The following is a 17,213-nucleotide window of genomic DNA, read 5'->3' as shown; positions in this document are numbered from 1 at the left end:
TCAGTGCTAAGGGTACAGAGTTTGTGGCAGGGCTGAAGATGATGGCTTTGGTCTTCCCAATGTTTAATTGGAGGAAATTGTCAGACAATCAGTTTGACAGCACAGAGGCAGTGGGAGGGGCTGAGAGAGTGGTGGACAGGATGTCATTCATGACTTTCATTGGAGCCGTTTCAGTTCTGTGACAGGGTCCAAATCTTGGTTGAAAAGATTTAAGCAGGAAGGATGGGCACGATTTGAGAGGTGATAACATGTTCAAGGCCTCTTGAGAGCTAAGGGAGGTTGAAGTTTGCAAGAACAGAGGGGTCCACGGTGGTATTTTTGAGGACTGTGGCAATGATGGCACTTTTGAAAGGAAAGGGGACAGTACCTGAGGAGGGAATCATTTATAAATATTAGCTAGCATGGGGGCTAGGAAGGGAAGCTGAGTGGTCAGCAGTTTAGTGGGATTGCGTCAAGGGAGCAGGAGGTCGGTCTCATGGACAAGGTGAGCTTGGAGAGGGGATAGGAGGGGAACGAGAGAAAGACGAAGGTTTAGAGCTGGGGAGGGGCATGGGTAGGCTTGTTGGGCAAAGTAAATGGTGGGGGGAGGCAGGAACAGCTGAACAGATGGTCGGCACCTCCAACAATGCAACACAGTTCTACAGTGAAACGTCAAATCCTGGAGTGCTACCATGGAGTTAAGTGAAATCATTCCAATTTCAGGTTCCACATATATGACAAGTATAAAATAATCTTAAATGAATTATCAGTGTACACATTGGTGCTGTAATGCTGGTTATCCATTGAAACTCACACTTTGGTTATTTTACAGGCATAATAGAAAGAAAAACAATTGACCTGGTACAGATCCACATGCTGATGCTCCAAATAGCAGAATTGCAAAAGGAAACTCCTCCACTAAGTCCTGCAAGTAGTGCATCAAGTATTCCAACAGTGAATATTCTGTTAGCTGGTACAGAACTGATCAGGTTCATGAAACCCATAAGAATCGTTCTACCAATAATAGACGATGAGACTGAAGCTGAGATGGTGAAAGAATCTGGTAAGTACGGACTAGTTAACAGTATCAGAGGTTCTATTTGTTGTGATTTAGTGCCGTGTACTAAAATCTGGTTCATCTTTCCCCCCCCGCACAGATGCTGAACTTTTATTTCCCATGAATTATTATCAATTGCGTCAACTGGTTTTGCATGAATTGGAAGGGACAAAGTAAGTAGCAATGGCGTAGAATGCACAAAACCTTCCCAGAAAATTCAACAGGGATATCATGTCTCATCCTCTCTGAAAATCAATGACCAAAAAACCCCATAAATAAACGTTTTCCAAGTTAATGAAACTAGTCAGTTATTTATACAAGTGTTTTTCATTGTTATTCTGCCACGCCTTTGTTATTCTTCCAAACTTTCCAACTCACTTTCCAATATGTCCTTCCAGATCCACCTTCATGACAGGTGTCACCTGTCAGTTATAATAATAATCATAATCAACTTTATTGTCATTGTTAGTGCACAAGTGCAGTACAACGAAATGTAGGCTTGTGGCTCCCGAGAGTGTACATTTAGATTAAGACATTTAAATGGCTGTGGCCTTTCCCATTTCCCCAAACACCCCCCCCCCACCTCCCCTGTTTCATGGCATGGTCCTTTCCCCCTCCCCCCCAAGCCCCATATTGCCAGTCCCCACTCTCTCAAATCAAACTTAACCCAACGAATCCGGCTAGCGGCTCATCACCACCTTCTCAGGGGCAATTAGGGATGGGCAATAAATGCTGACCTTGCCAGCGACGCCCACATCCCATAAACAAATTTTTTTTAAAGTCCCTTCCTCTGGTCCTCCAGACCCCTTTTGCTTCCCGCACCCCACAGGCCAAAAGCCACGCACCTTCCATGACCAGGAACTGGCGTTAAGTTGTTGAAGCACTTCCTGTGCCAGTTCCAGGTTGTGGCAGGGGATACACTTTTGAAGTGCTGGAGTGAGATGCTCGAAGGGGCTTCTCCGTGACGGAGCTGTGGAAGCCTCCGTTGTTTAAATTGCAAACAGCTCAGAGCTGGGGAAGCCCTTTCTTTTCATTTTAAGCATTCTCAGGGCGGCTGGGGAATTAATGAAGATTTACAGCGGTCACTTTCTTTTACTCCCACTTCTGCACCCAGACCCTCCTGTCCTGAGCGACCCTTTCCTCCCTCCTGCCGCATTCACTTCTAACTGTCCAAACAAACTGTGGCTTCCGTCACTCCTGCCCCGTTACCTGCCACTGTTCCTCGCCCCTCGCCTCGCCCACCCCAAGCACCTCCCAGTGACATTCCTCCACTCCTCAGTGCTGACGTATTCTTGACAATGTTGCTGCATTCCTGATGTGACCCGGGAACCGGCACGATATTCATAAAAGTGTTCGCTTTAATTTACTAAGAGTGCACTACCTGCTTTAAAGCATTTTAAATTGTTTCCCAGCTCATGACTGTGAATATGGCTATTGTGCTTTTCTCAATGGCACGCTGCAAATCCCTCACAGTATTCCCACACCCCAGGTTTCCCTCCGAGTATTCCCCACACCCGGAAAACCTTGCTCAATCCTTCAACATCCCTCCAAAGAACACCTCACCACTCCACACCCCAGCATCTATTACTGGTACCACATTCCAGCACCCAATACCGCACTCCCAGTGGTTTGAGAACCTGAAACCCGATTCCCACTATTCCAATATCTAAAAGAAAATCCTCGCCAGTTACTTCTATCCCCCCACCCCCTCCTGAGATTACCTTCCCAACACTACTAAAACCACAACACACCCTCTTCCTCAGTACTTCTACATGCATTCCACGTATCAACCTGGAGCATCTTCCCTCTGGATTCTGGACTTTTTAAAAAGGTCACAATTAATATTCAATACAAAGCTAAACAAACATATAATAATTAAGGACACAATTACAATTTTCACATAAAGTGGACATAATCACATAATGTGAACCTGACAATAGTGCGAACACTCCCATAATATCTCTTATTGAAAATCTTGTATTAGGAGCATACTCTATTGAAACCTGCTCTGTAAAAAATTTCCAATGTTAAAAAGTCTCGACTTACCTATAGTTATTACCGGTCCTGCCACTAGATGGCACTGTATTATATTGTCCCACGAATCACTCAAAACACTTTTTGAAAAACATTTCATCTACATTTTTTCTCAGTAACTGAAATTGCTAATATTCAAAAATCAGGTATTAGGCAGAATTTAAAAAATTCTATTTCACAATAATCCGATTAAATTTATCCATCCAATGATCTTTTAATACCTTCAGTAAAGCTTTTACTTCAAAACTTCCACTTCTCTCAAAGCCTAGACTTTGGTATTTTTCCCTTACAACAGTTGGAGAGTTTTAATCACAGCTGTGTCTTTTAAGCATGGAGAGTTGGCAGAATTTCCCCAGCGCAGAAATCTGTGCATCAACAGGAGTTGCAGGCTGTAGTAAGCACCTGTGAGGATTTAACAGTAATTTGCTTCATCCAAAAGATTTTGAAGAAACTGGAGATTGAATTCTCAAAACTTTTATTTCAGGCAAGTTTTGAGATTTATATAAAATGTATAAACAGTTGCACTTTTGGGACATTCACAATCTGTATGGCTCAGCATACAGTGTCAGGTTTCTTAATTGATTGTCATCCCATTATTTCCCCGTGCTTTGTGCATTCGCCGGGTTGGAGGTGTTTGAGGGTGAAACAGGCCATCTGATTTTTTTCGATGGGGTGTTGGAGGAACTAAATTACTGTTAAGAACATAAGAAATAGGAGCAGGAGTCGGCCATTTGGCCCCTCGAGCCTGCTCCGCCATTTAATGAGATCATGGCTGATCTGATCTTGGGCTCAGCTCCATTTCCCTGCCCGCTCCCCATAATCCTTCACTCCCTCATTGTTCAAAAATCTGTCTATCTGTTAAACTAGAGGAATGAAAATAAACTAATGGATGACTAGAAAGCCAAAAGATGTTGGCTATTGCAGTTAAGGAGAAATGTACCTATTTGCCCACTTAACAGTCTCCATGATGCCTAATAATACTTTTATCTCGGTTTTATGTAATGAATCTATTTCCTCTTTCCAAACTGTAAATGCACAAGCAACCTGAAGGACACACGAGAGTTTGATTAGAGATTTCAAAAGTTTGTATGTAGTATAAATTCCCCCCCCTCCATTCATTAAACTAATTTTGAGGAAACTCACTTTCCGCTACTCTTCCCCTTCATTGTCCATTAGCAACACAAATCCCTGATATTTGAAAATTCCCCATTGGTACCTGGGAGGCAATACACTGAACTCACAGCTGAAAGTCCAGTGCCATAGTACGTGGATGTACCAATCACATTTTGTCATGGAGTACTATGACATGGGTTTATGCCCATGATGTGCTACAATATGAACGAAAGGCTCAGCCAGGTCATCAGGAGGACGTGCAAGCCTTCTCCACAGGAGGTAGTAAACTCTCGTACACCTTTTGAATGGCGGCTAATTATAGAGTAATGTTGACCGAGACCTATAATGATATAGTAAAGTTTTGTACTGAGCTTTCTCGTGGATTGATATATAAATACAATGTGCTGAGAGAATGAAGGAGACAATTTGAATTATAATAAAAGTAATAATTAGGCTTTCCAACTCAAAGGGTCATAAATTGTAATCCTATCCTAGACTGACACGTCCATTGTATGCAAATGCTCTCTTGCTAAAATCAATGATTATTTTTCACCTATTCACTCGGCGCTGTTTGCTTGTTTAAAGTGGGTGCGGCTGGGATTTCTTGCCCTTTAGAAGTTTGCTTCTTAAAGATGCGCTTGAAAAGCATATTTGGCACATTATTTGCTGTTGATGTTTGTTGCTGCACTTTTGTACCAGCGTTTTCCCACAGCAAAGTTGCTGCCAGCTGCTGCTTCAGTAGCTTCTTCTTCTTCTTAGGCAGTCCCTCGGAACCAACCGAGGATGACTTGCTTCCACATTAAAATGTGTTCTCGGGTGACTGATGAGTCCAATGCGGGACCTTCAGTCTCTGTCACAGGTGGGGCAGACGGCGGGTGGGTGGGCTGCTTGGGTTGACGTGCGTTCCTTCCGCTGTTTGCGCTTGGCTTCCGCTTGCTCCCGGTGAAGAGACTCGGGGTGTTCGCGGATGCTTCTCCTCCACTTTGTGCGGTCTTGGGCCAGGGATTCCCAGGTGTCAGTGGGGATGTTGCACTTTTTCAAGGAGGCTTTGAGGGCGTTTTGGGAGTCTCAGCATACATAACAGGACCCTTCCAGGCCACCACTGGTGACATTTGCCACAAGTCTTCAGTCCTCTGGCACATAAAACAAGTGACAGAAGCCTCTTTGCCTGGAGAAACACTTACATCGCTTTTCTCATGGAAAGGAGGCAACAGTTCAAAGCACACAAGACGTTTACCAGGTGACAAGCTTCCCAAAAGTACAGGGCTTCTTTTGATGGCATACATACGACCATCGGGGTCCCTAACAAGAACTCAATGGTATATACAAATAAGAATGGCTTTCATTCCATTAATGCACAGTTTGTGTCAGGCCACAGTTACAGAATAATGCAGTTAGATGTGCGGTACCCTGGTAGTAGCCATGATGGCTTCATTTTGTGGCAGTCCAACATTATTTGAAGAAACAAGTTGACTAGATGGCTTGCTCCTAGGATATCAAACATAGCACTGCATTCCTTCTTCAGACACCCCTTGAAAAGCCACAAACTGGTGGATTAATGATGTAACAAGGCTCGTGCCTTCACAAAGTTTCTGGTGGAACCTGCCTAGACAGAGATTCTGAAGTTTAACAGACTGGAAGAAGGGAGGAAAATACTGCTCTATAGCTCTGAAAAGGTGTCCAATAAATACTGTACATAAACTCAAAGTATGAACAGTACATGTGGAAAAGAGATGCCGCAGCTTTAGCTTGGTGTGGTTGAGATCGCCAGGCCAGGGACTGTCAGAGGGATGGGACTTTGAAGAGCAGCTATAGAAGGCTGTCAATGGTGTGTCCCCATTGCATGATGCTGCATGTTAGAGTCCCAGTGCGCAGTAGCAACATAACACCCTTTTTCTGCACATTTGTGTTACTAAGCTCTTAATTTAGTATTGGACTCTCAACTGATTCCTTATTCTCTGAGATGCAACAATATCCATAAAGAGTTAAATATGAATGCACACATACAATTATCTAAAGGTTAAAGTTCTACATAGAAACAAGAGTAAAGCAATTATCGATGTTTCATAGACAAACGCTGTTTCAGAATGCTTTCCAATCCCCATGAAAGAGCAGCATTGCAATTACATATAAATTATATTTAAAGGTTAACGTCAGCAGCTAGCAGTAAGAATTAAATTGTCCTGCTATATGGCTGTATGTAATGGATGTGGAACCTGGAGGGCTCCTTTAAGAGGAATCCTACAAAAAAATGTGAAATGTTTATGTGTCTGATTGGTTAAAGTGGCTGCATCAAGTTTGCACACACGTGCACATCGAAACAATTACTTTTGATAAACGTGGAATCTATATTTGCACCCAATATCTAGAGTCATCTCAATCGTAGGTACATTGCGCAGTGCTAAATGTTGTGCTAAAGAATAGAAAACGTTCAAAGAATTGAATATAGGCTTTTTGTGCATTAAAGTTGTATCCCCTCCCAAAATAACTCAATATTATCTCTGAAACTGTCCTTTTAAAATGGCACTAAGTAAAGTGCATTACAGAGTGGGATGTTGTATCTCGGACGTCATAAGCCAATCCCACCTGTATATAAATGAACCATTTGTTACTCAGTTATGGCATGCAATATTGCTTAATGCCCAGACTGGCCTACTTTATCAGCTGATGGAGCAAGTTCAGTGAAAGGGAACCAATGTGAGGATCTAATGGCAAAAGTATATTCTCCAAATTTCCTGAACTATCCAGGAAACCACTAATAATTTACCACCATTTCCACTTTTAGATCTATAGGCCTAGAAATTCAGTATAGCCACGTTCGGGGCGCTACAGTCGGGCGGCCGCTAAAGTTTGCGCCTGGCGCAAGTTCGCGCCACCTTCGCCGATATTCAGTCACATCGCCCCAAGAGGTTGCTGCTGCGCTAAAACAGGCGATGCACGACTATCATTAGGCGCTAAGCCGGCGGTCCGGGACGATACCCCCGAGGGCGGGCGCAGCGCAGCGCAGGTGCGGTGAGTTGCTGATTGACGGCAGACACTCTGGCGCCGGTCAGCTCTTAAAGGGGGAGGGTGGACTTGTCTGGCTGCCGTGCCCTGTGCACTGCAGCCCTGAAGCAAGGCCTGACCAATGCTGGTTCATCAGTTCTACGCCCTGGACCATGGGGAAGCCCGCTATTCTTCCAAATCCCATTCTCCGCTCTTGCTGCTTGTCCAGGGTCATGGGGAAGGAGATGTACTGACGTCTCCTTCTGAAAAGGGCATTGTTCACCTGTCGGATGCAGCAATGTACCGCGAACTGGGAGATGTTGGCAATGTCCCCAGTAGCGGATTGGAAGGAGCTGGTGGCATAGAACTTGAGAGCCACCGTCACCTTCACTGCCACCGACAGAGACGTCCTGCTCCTCAGCTGTGGCTGCAGGTCTCTGCGAAGCAGGTGGCAGATCTCAGTGACCACCTCCCTTCTGAATCGCAGCCTCCGAACACACTGCTCCTCAGACATGTTCAGATATGAGAACTGCTGGCGGTAAGGCCTCCTGTGCCGACACCTGTTGGCCCTTCTCCGTCTGGCCAGGACTGGCACTCTCTCACGGCGTCTCTGATCCCTTTGAATGCAATGCAGTAAGCCAACGTTTCCACCCATTGTAGCCCCCATTACAGTATATGTGGCGACGCAAGGCTATGGCACTGAAAGTGAAATCCAAGTGCAAAGCTCTGGCCTGAATCCAGAAGTACCTGTGCGAGCGCTGAGTCAAAGCAGAAAGCTCTCTGCCTTTGTCTCTCACACAGAAGGATTGGCACAAAATGGCTGTCACTTATAATGCAGGAGGAGTCCCCTTTAAATAGCGCCCCCCGCACCCCGCAGCGACTGGGAACCGTTCCCCTCTACCAGTCGCTGGGGGCGCCAGGCGCAAAGAAGGGCGGCGCCACTGAAGTTCCGGTTTGGGGCGCACAAAGGGCGTTGCACGATGAAATGACGTCAGGATCTGCGCGCGCAGCTGAGCGCGCGCAAAGACTTTGCGCCGACGCTAAATCTCTAGTGAAGTTGGGGAGAGGCGCAGATCGCGCTGCGCCCGGCCGCTAGCCGCCTAGTGCCCAACATCTCCTCCTCCTAAGGCGCTACCGGCTGGCGCAAGCAACTGAATTTCTAGGCCATAATGTTTTAAGTTTGCCATGTATGATGTACAGTCCTTATGTGTGTCACCATTCTGTGACCAGAGCTGCACACTTGTACTACTAGATGGAGCTTCATAACCTCCAGAAGCTACAGAACCCCATACCTACAGTATGTTAAAAATTAGGGTATCCAAAATATATGGGGTTATGCGAATAATACTGTGCTTAAATAATTGTATTAGAACTTGAGACAAAAAGTCTCTTCAGACTAGTATATTGGAATAACTGGATAGATGCTTAGAATTTGCTTATGTTTTGGTTCCCTGCAGATGTTATACCATTCTGCACCATGGTGGTGATCTTGTTTCCAGACTCGCTGTCTGCTGTGTGTGCGCTAGAAAGGTTGTTGACTGTGTCTTTGATTTGGCCAACCGAGGCCCAATGCCTATGTTTCTTCCATTATTGCTAATAACCATATTATAATGCTAAGTTAGGATTTTGACTTTGTTTAACCAAGCTGCTTTAAAATGCATAAGTTAATTAAGTATAATGACATAGAATAGAAGATATCTTTGGGAATTTAATGATTCGTTCCATGGTACAATAGTTGCAAGAACAGCATGAACATAAATAACTGATAACAAGCAGTTACAAACATATGGTGGCCGAGAATGGCATGTCTGACTCTGAACTTGGGAGGATAGGGACAGGGGAGATCGGAGAAATTCCGATGGGTAGGCCTTCAAAACGTATAAACAGTAAAGCGTGTGTAATGATTGTGAAGACCCCTCCTGGAGGGAGGATCTTCATCTCGAAGTTGAGACAAAGAACTGGATGTGCCATTGGGCACCTTGGTTTAGGAAGAACCCTTACAAGTCAGATAGCCCTGTCCATATTGTACTTTAGGCCCACTCCTAAAAAGAGAATAAAAGAAAGACCTAGAGAGCTTTTTCTCAGAGACGGTGAAGGGGTCCGGTGCCAGCTGCTTGTCACGGTCGTATGTTTTTGCTGTATAACTAGTGTGTTACATTCCGTCTTAAACTCTGATTAAACGCAATGGCCCATATTTTCTGATGCCTATGGGTGAGTACACGCTGTGTACACACCTGTAGGGACATTGGAAATGCCGGTTTCCGGCATGCAAAGAATCCTCTTGACAGATCGCACGCCTGCCCTGGAGAAGGGCTTCTGCGGGTGGAGAGTTCCGCTTTCTGCAGAACCTCCATCCGCTGAAAACACTTAAAAACTCTTACGCCTGGTAAAAGCGTAAGGCCTGCTTTTACCAGCATAAAAGTTTTTTAAATGTTTAAAAAAAAATTCACTCATTTATAGTTTAAAAATACTTTTAAAAAAGGTAAGTTTATTTTTAGCCCCCTAAAAAAGCTTTAATTTTTTTCAAAAAATTAAATTTTTGTTTAAAATATTTTATTTAATGTAATTTTAACTCATTTTAAAAAAGTGATGGTTTTTTTGTTGTATTTTTAATGTTTTGATGTGTTTTTGGGGTGATTTCCATTCATACTTTTGACAGGTCTATCTGTCAAAAGTATGAAGGGAGATTCCCTTCTCCTATTGGCTCGCCTGGCCCACGTGATCCCAGGGACGCTTGCGAACCGCCTGCGCCCCTGGGTTACGTGGACACTACGCATTTCGACTGTGGAGAGGCCCTGGATCGGAAGTGTATGGACCTCGGGAGCCCTCGGGTAAGTGCGTAGATTTTTTTCTGATAGGAGACATCCACACGCAGGAAGCCTCCTATCGGAAATTACGGGCCATTATTCCCACCATATTGGTTTTCAGTCGATCCTGATTATTTGAAAGACTAGAAATAAGCTAATATCAACAAATTGGATAATCTAACTGAAGGGATAATTACTAGTCCTAGCCCTTTTCGGGCTACCCCGGATCAGGCGTATTCCCCAGACGTTCACCTTCAACTAAAGTTAGAGATAGCCGAATCCTATAAGACGCTTAATTGGGTCTAAAGGTTCAGACTATCTCTCCCTAAAGGAAAGGAACAACTTGAGGATGTTACCACCCTCCAGGTGGCACTTTTAATAAGTTTAACTAGACTGTAACCTTCTGGATATTATGAGGGTCCGGAATACTCCCCAGAATTCTGTAACTCCTCACCAAAGAGTGTACAGAGATTGAGTTCGCGAGTTTGATACAGAAGTACTCTGTGAGACAATTCTAAAAATATATAGATTTATTAAAGAACCGAAATGTAGTTAACAGCTGGTGATTTCAGTCGCAACATTAACAGTTCAAAAACAAATAGCTTACAATTCTTATTCTCAGAGATCCTTATTCTCAAATCTTAACTTCGTTACATTTTTACATTTCTTACTTATTTCTAATCCGGGTGCTCCGGTTTCCTCCCACAGTCCAAAGATGTGCGGGTTAGGTTGATTGGCCATGATAAAAAAATTGGCCCTTAGTGTTAGGGGGGATTAAATACGTGGGGTTACGGGGTTACGGGGATAGGGCTTGGGTGGGATGGCTGTTGGTGTAGGGACTGGGTGCTAGGGTTTGGATGATCAGCCATGATCTCATTGAATGGCGGAGCAGGCTCGAGGGGCCGAACGGCCTACTCCTGCTCCTAGTTTCTATGTAATATCCACCAAAATCAAATAAAAGTACCTTTTGATCCCCGAGACTCAGAGTTAAAAACTTACAGAGCCTGCCTCTGAAGAGTGAGAGAATTGCTTTGCCCCTTTCAGCGACTTCTGACTTTCTATTTGAAAGTTCTATTTTTTATACCCTTTTTGCAGTGGTATATCCTTTGAAGTTTTCTGCTGATGTAAGCTAATTATCTCTAGTCATTTCTCTGTTGACTTTTTTTTCTATTCTTACGGTCAATTCAGCTGTTAACTTGCAGACTTCTGTCTCTACCTTTAGGTGTTCAAAGCTTATCATAAAAAACGGTTATAACAGATGTATTTATTTTATGCCATTCTTACGAAGTTCTTCCATTCAATTCTTAAATCACCTCAGCTGGTTATAAGCAGACGTTGTGTCTCCTAACTTCGATTTTCAACACAAACGCAATGTGATTACTTGGTGCATCTATTGATGTAATATTTACAAAGTCTTCTGTTTGTACCTTTTACAACATGTGAATTAAAAACACTTCAACTAGGGTGTTCTATGCATTTCTTATTTACCTCAGTTGGTTATACATATAATCGTGTCTCCTGTTTCATTTGATGTCATATTTATCAAAGGCACTTGGTTTTTTAATGTTCTGAGTTTCTGTTTGAAGTGTTAGTTTATAACAATTTAAGCTGGGTAATGATATTGTGTTTCTCCCAAACTGCAGACTTTCTGGAAGCAACCCTTTGCTTCTTCAATAGGGCCATTGTTTCATTGTCAATAACCAATTCCCATTTCAAAAGCTTGTATGGTGTTTACAGCGTATATCAACAACTCATCTTATCTCAAAAGCCTGTATTCTGTTTACAGCCTGTGTCGTTGAGGCTTTTAGATTTTTAAACCCAGTATATCATGTTTTAATAAAGTCAGAATTCTGTTCATGGGATGGTGTATCTCTTGGAATATGGCTATTTCCTTTACATAACAAGTATCACTAATGCGCTCAAGGGAAATTCACTTTGACTTTCTGGGGATACATTCATGAGAGATCCACTTATCATTTTAAAAAAAAGAAGATTCTTCAGGAATATCTGGGTTGGAAAACATAGATTGTCATTGAAGGGAGAAAAGGGGCATGGTGCTCAAAGGGTCACTGAGTTACCTCCGCCATTGGATTACATTTCAGGCACATTTTCTCATACATTACATAGGATTTTCTTTGAAACTAAAACAGGTTACTAACCTCAGTCAGCAGAATCTTTCTTTTTGAATTAAAAAGATGGACACCAAGTGTAAATACGTTGAATTTTAGACGTATTAGTAAAAGCAAGTTTCACTTCTCTCCAAAAGAGGGAGACTTTGTAGCAATTTTGTACTGTAATCCATAATCCCATTTAAAACATAATATATAGAAAACTATATTTTGGAAGCCTGTAATATAAAGAATGGCAATAGCTCACTTAAGGACTGACTAATCTTACTGAAATCACAATTTTAACTCCCTCTGATCTTTGAAATGTTGGAAGGTGTAGACAAAAGAGGGAGGTATAAATTATAAATTGAAAAAACTTTGTCAGCAAACCGCATTTATTTCCTACATATTTGAAAAGAAAAGTATTGCAAATACATTACAAATATGAGTTTTCTTTATTTCCTCTTGCACTTTTACTAATTATTGCAGTGTTCATGAATACTCAGTTCCAAGATGGTTTGTTTCTCCAGTGTCTGATTACACAAACATACAACCGTCACACACAAGCTACACACATAGAAGTAACAAAAGAACATTGAATACTCATCAACCTGAAGGTAAAGGTTGACTGTTTAGAGTTTGTCTCACAAAGTTTCTGTAAAACTTGATCAAATATGTTGGAGAAGTTAGTTACAAAATTCCAGATAATGGCAACATATTTTAGCCAAGATTTTGTTCAGTTGATGACATGATACAAAGAGGATGAGGAATTACTAGTTTTACTTCATTCCACCTCAGAGATAATGCAAACACTTTGGGCTGGATTTTGTCAGCCCCGAGGAGGCGGGTATGGAGGCGGGACTACCAGTAAATTTGCAGAATTTGGGGGCAGGTGGCAAGCCTGCTTCCGTGCCCTCTTGCCAGGAGGCGGGAAGCCGTCCTGCCCTGGCTCCCACCTCCTCGAGGCGGGAAAGGGATTAAATCCTATTAACTGCCTGTTAACAGGTAGTTAACGGGCAGAAAATAGGATTAGTCCCATTTTTAGCTCCAAAGTGCAAGCTTCCCGACCTCGGGGAACCCCGCCAGGGTGTAGGAGACGAGAAGGAGGTCTGTGGGGGTCGGAGGGGTCTGAAAGTGCAATGTAGAGGTGAGTGATGGGTGCAAGTGTGAAGTGGTAAGTATGTAAGGTGAGTGTAAAGTGTTAGAAAATGTTCACTTACCTTTGTTTCTGCCTACAGCCTTCAGCCGCTGTGGAGCCAGAGTCCCCGACATCTCCATTGTAGATTTCACAGACTGGCTGTTGGATCCTCCGAACCAACAGCCAGGTGATTTCTGCAAAGTTGAAAGGTTTGATGAGTCCTGAACACAAGGACTCATCAAACTACACAGAATGTCAGTGTTTGACAGCTTCACAGAGCTGTCAAACGCTGACATTTCTTCTTTCAAAAAATCTTGACAGATGGCACGTCATACGTTGATGTGCTCTGTCGGTCACATCCCCTTAATTGGCCTGCTGAGCCCACTGGGCGGGCTCAACAGGGTCAATCAGGGGAAAATCCTGCTAGTTAGCCAGAAGCTGATGGAGGCGGGATTGAAAGCTGGCAAGCAGCAGTCACGCCTCCAAAAGCTTCCCATTGACAAAATCCAGCCCAATTTCTGCGCGCTTGATCTGATGAACTATGACCATTTTCTTTAATTACCATTTTCACTTTTTACCAGGCTTATTGGGCTAGAAATTAATTATAGACCAGGAATGGGCGGTAAAATTAGAAAAGTTGGAGAATTAGCGCCAGGCGCTAATGCTTTAGACTGCACGCAAAATTCATGCTCACTGTTCAAAGAAGTGATTGGAACGTTAATTCAAGTCTTTAAGCCCAAGCTCATTGACGTTACACTCAAAGGGTGCTTCCGCAACCGGTGGGCACCGCGGGGACTGGAATGCATCATCACCCCGGCCAATCAAATTTTAATTTAAGTTGTTAAGTTTCCTTTAATGTATTAAGTTTAGTTACAGTTTATTGTTTAGGGTCCACAAAAAGAGTACACTCAAAGGGTGGACCAATATCAGGTGCAGTCTAATTGCAAGTCATGATTGCCACAGGTTTTTTCCAGTTCTTAAAGAGGAGGTTCATTGATGCTACAGCACCTCATTCTCAGCATTACTGGTTGTGCAGCTGTCTCAGCAAGCAGCAGCCGGTTAAGGAGAAGGAGCCGGAGGACTGAAGCAGCTGTACTCATGGCAGATCCACGCCCCAAGGAGAGAACCCGCAGATTCAGCGATCAAACATTGGAGGCGTTGGTGTTGGCTGTGGAGAGACGGAGGGCGGTGCTCTACCCGGCAATTGGCAGGAGACCCTTGCCGCAAGTCTTCCGCACCATGTGGAGGGAGGTAGTGCAGCAGGTCTCGGGCAGCACTGTGATCCCCAGGACCCACACACAGTGCAGGAAGAAATTTCACAACCTCACTCGGGTGGTCAGGGTAAGTGAATGCTTCAACAATTGCTACATACCACCATCTGTACGACAATCTTCACACACTGCCCAAAGCACCACATCCCCAGCACTCCCCCACCAACAATCTCTACCTACCAATGCTCACACCCACATCTCACACCTTGCACACAATGACAGCTATTCAACTATGGCAGGCACATCTTCCAAACACATTGCTCCACACTCACACTTTCTTTTGCAGGCCAAGTTGGCTCACAACAGGAGGTAGCAGGAGTGCACAGGTGGGGGACAAGCCGACACCCAACCACTGTCTGTGCTGGAAAATAGAGTGCTGCAGATTATTGAGCGCCGGGTGGTGGGCAACGTGGCCACTGACAACGTTGACCCCTTTGGGGACAATAATGGTATATTCATCCCTACTCCTTCTTCTTACATCCCACTTGCTCCTCACCCCACAAGCGTTTCGCACTTTCCAGCTAATCATGCTGTATGCACACATTTCTCCCTTCCTGCCCTCCTCCCCTTACCTTAACTCGACTCTTGTGCCTTTATGCTTTCAGATAATGAGCAAGCATCTGAGCATCCTGTCCCTGAGGGCACCGTAGAGAGTGAGGCGGGAGAAGAGGAGGAGGAAGAACACACCGCATATCTACATGTCTCACCCGCAGGCACCAGCTCAGATACTGGCACAACATGTTCTTTAGAGGCTAGTATAGTAGTGGGATCTCCACAGGGTGAGGCACCGGGGACGAGTGGGCTGCAGCAAGGCCAGGGGGAAAGGGAAGCTCGGGGGCCAGCAACCCGGAAGGCGAGTTCGCGCGCAAGTTCTGCTGCACAGGACTCAGATGAGGACCTCGATGGAGAGGCCTTAAGAAGAAGGGTGATGGGCATGCACATGGAGATGATAGGTGTAATGGCAAGGGTGCCCGAGAGCCTCTCAGCAATGATAAGGAGTGTGGAGGAGTTCGTCTCCAACATTGCACAAGGCTCTGCGCGCACCATGGAGCCCATCATTTGCAGTCTGCAAAGAATGGTAGACTCCCAGAGAGACCGTGGCGACCCAGATCTGATGCTCCGTGTGATGGGTGATCTGGCAGCTCCCATTGCAGCACAAGCCAAAGCGACACAACGTCTTAGTGCTGTAATGCAGTCTATGCTTGGAGGCATCCAATCTCAGACTGCTCTCATGCAGTCTCAGCTTGATGCCACGTAAGCTCTGACTGCTGTCATTGTGGCTGGGTCTACCACCGTCAACCGGGGCTTTCACGGTGTCGCAGCAGGCCAGCAGTCTGTGCTCCAACAGATTGCTAGGGATGCTGAGGTGCTGCCCCGGGGGAGTGGCAGTGGGTCAGTGGAGCAGGAACCTTCTGTCCTCTCTCAGGATGACAGCATTCCTGCTCCCACCACTGGCACTCCGCCATTGCCCTTGTCGCTGCCTGTCATCCAGCCATCCCAGACTGCTGCCGCCCATGCTGAGGTGGTGCAGTCCACAGCTGGGCTTTCCAGGCCCAGAGCTGGTCGAGGGCGTCCTGCAAGGCCATTTGAACTCTCCGGCATGGACACTCAGCAGCCTTCCACCAGCCATGCTGCAGCCACTGGGCCAACACTTCATAGCAGCACTAGAGTAGTCAAAGGCTTAGTAACAAGAGGCACTAAGGGATTGCACAAGGGTGAATAGTTAATATTTTTGTTGTAAATATGTGTTCACTGATTTTTGATGAATTTATTAATTCAGTTTGGATTATTTTGTGGTGTGTCGCATTTCAGCTTTGCGCTGTGACATGGCCTGCGACAGGGATGGAATGATGGGAATGTGGTGAGCAACGGGGAATCTGGGGTTTAATTCATTCGAAACGCAGTCTGATGAGGTGGTCACGGACTGTAATTCTGGAAGGCCAATTGAGTGGCTGCATCCTCCCTCGCTCCTGTTCCTCCTCCTCCTCCTCCTCGTCCTGCTCATCTTCCTCTTCCTCCTCCTCCTCCTCCTCCTTCTCTCCCACTTCCTCCTCCTGAGGTGGTCCCGCAATCCCTGGTGGCAAAGGTGGGGCCCTCATGACGGCCAAGTTGTGGAGCATGCAGCAGACCACCACAAAATGGGACACCCGCTCAGTCGAGTACTGGAGGGCTCCTCCTGAGTGGTCAAGGCAGCAGATCTGTTGCTTGAGCACCCTGATGGTCAGCTCGATGATGTTCCTGGTGGCAGCATGGCTCTCGTTATATGGGTCATGGGCAGGAGTGTTGGGGTTGCGGAGGGGGTCATGAGTCAGGTGGAGAACGGATAGCCCTTGTCTCCGAGCAGCCAGCCGCGAGCTTGACGTGGTGGCTGGAAGAGTGCTGGCACACCAGTCTGGCGCAGGATGAAGGCATCATGGCTGCTGCATTCACATTGAGGATTCGCTGTCTGTGGTTGCACACCAACTGCACATTGAGTGGTAGACTTTGCGGCTATGGAAGATCTCGGGATTGTTATGCAGTGCCTGCAAAGCCACGTGGATGCAGCCAATGGCGCCCTGCACTATGGGGAACCCCGCTATCCTGGCAAAGCCACATGTGCGCTTGTCCTGCTTCTCACTGGTGATGGGGAAGGAAATGTAGTCCCTTCTCCTACTGTAGAGAGCCTCTGTGACCTCCCGGATGCAGCAATGGACAGAGAACTGCGAGATGTTAGCTATATCT

The 17,213-nt window shown here is 45.2% G+C and overlaps 1 protein-coding gene across 1 annotated transcript in view; it reads left to right on the top strand.

The window, feature by feature from the left end:
• LOC147104328 (coiled-coil domain-containing protein 63-like) overlaps positions 1–1,336 on the top strand; it is a 116,462-nt gene extending 115,126 nt beyond the window's left edge. The window contains exons 10-11 of the mRNA XM_085961571.1: positions 812–1,042; positions 1,137–1,336. Coding sequence (XP_085817697.1) covers positions 812–1,042; positions 1,137–1,213 — 308 coding nt within the window. The 3' untranslated portion in view covers positions 1,214–1,336. The remainder of the gene's footprint in view (positions 1–811; positions 1,043–1,136) is intronic.
• The last annotated feature ends 15,877 nt before the right edge of the window (positions 1,337–17,213 follow it).

The sequence above is a fragment of the Somniosus microcephalus genome, chromosome 19 (assembly GCF_052327205.1).
Source record: "Somniosus microcephalus isolate GS21.2 chromosome 19, FLI_Smic_1.0, whole genome shotgun sequence".
Lineage (NCBI taxonomy): Eukaryota > Metazoa > Chordata > Chondrichthyes > Squaliformes > Somniosidae > Somniosus > Somniosus microcephalus.
This window is presented reverse-complemented; position numbering and strand designations above follow the sequence as displayed.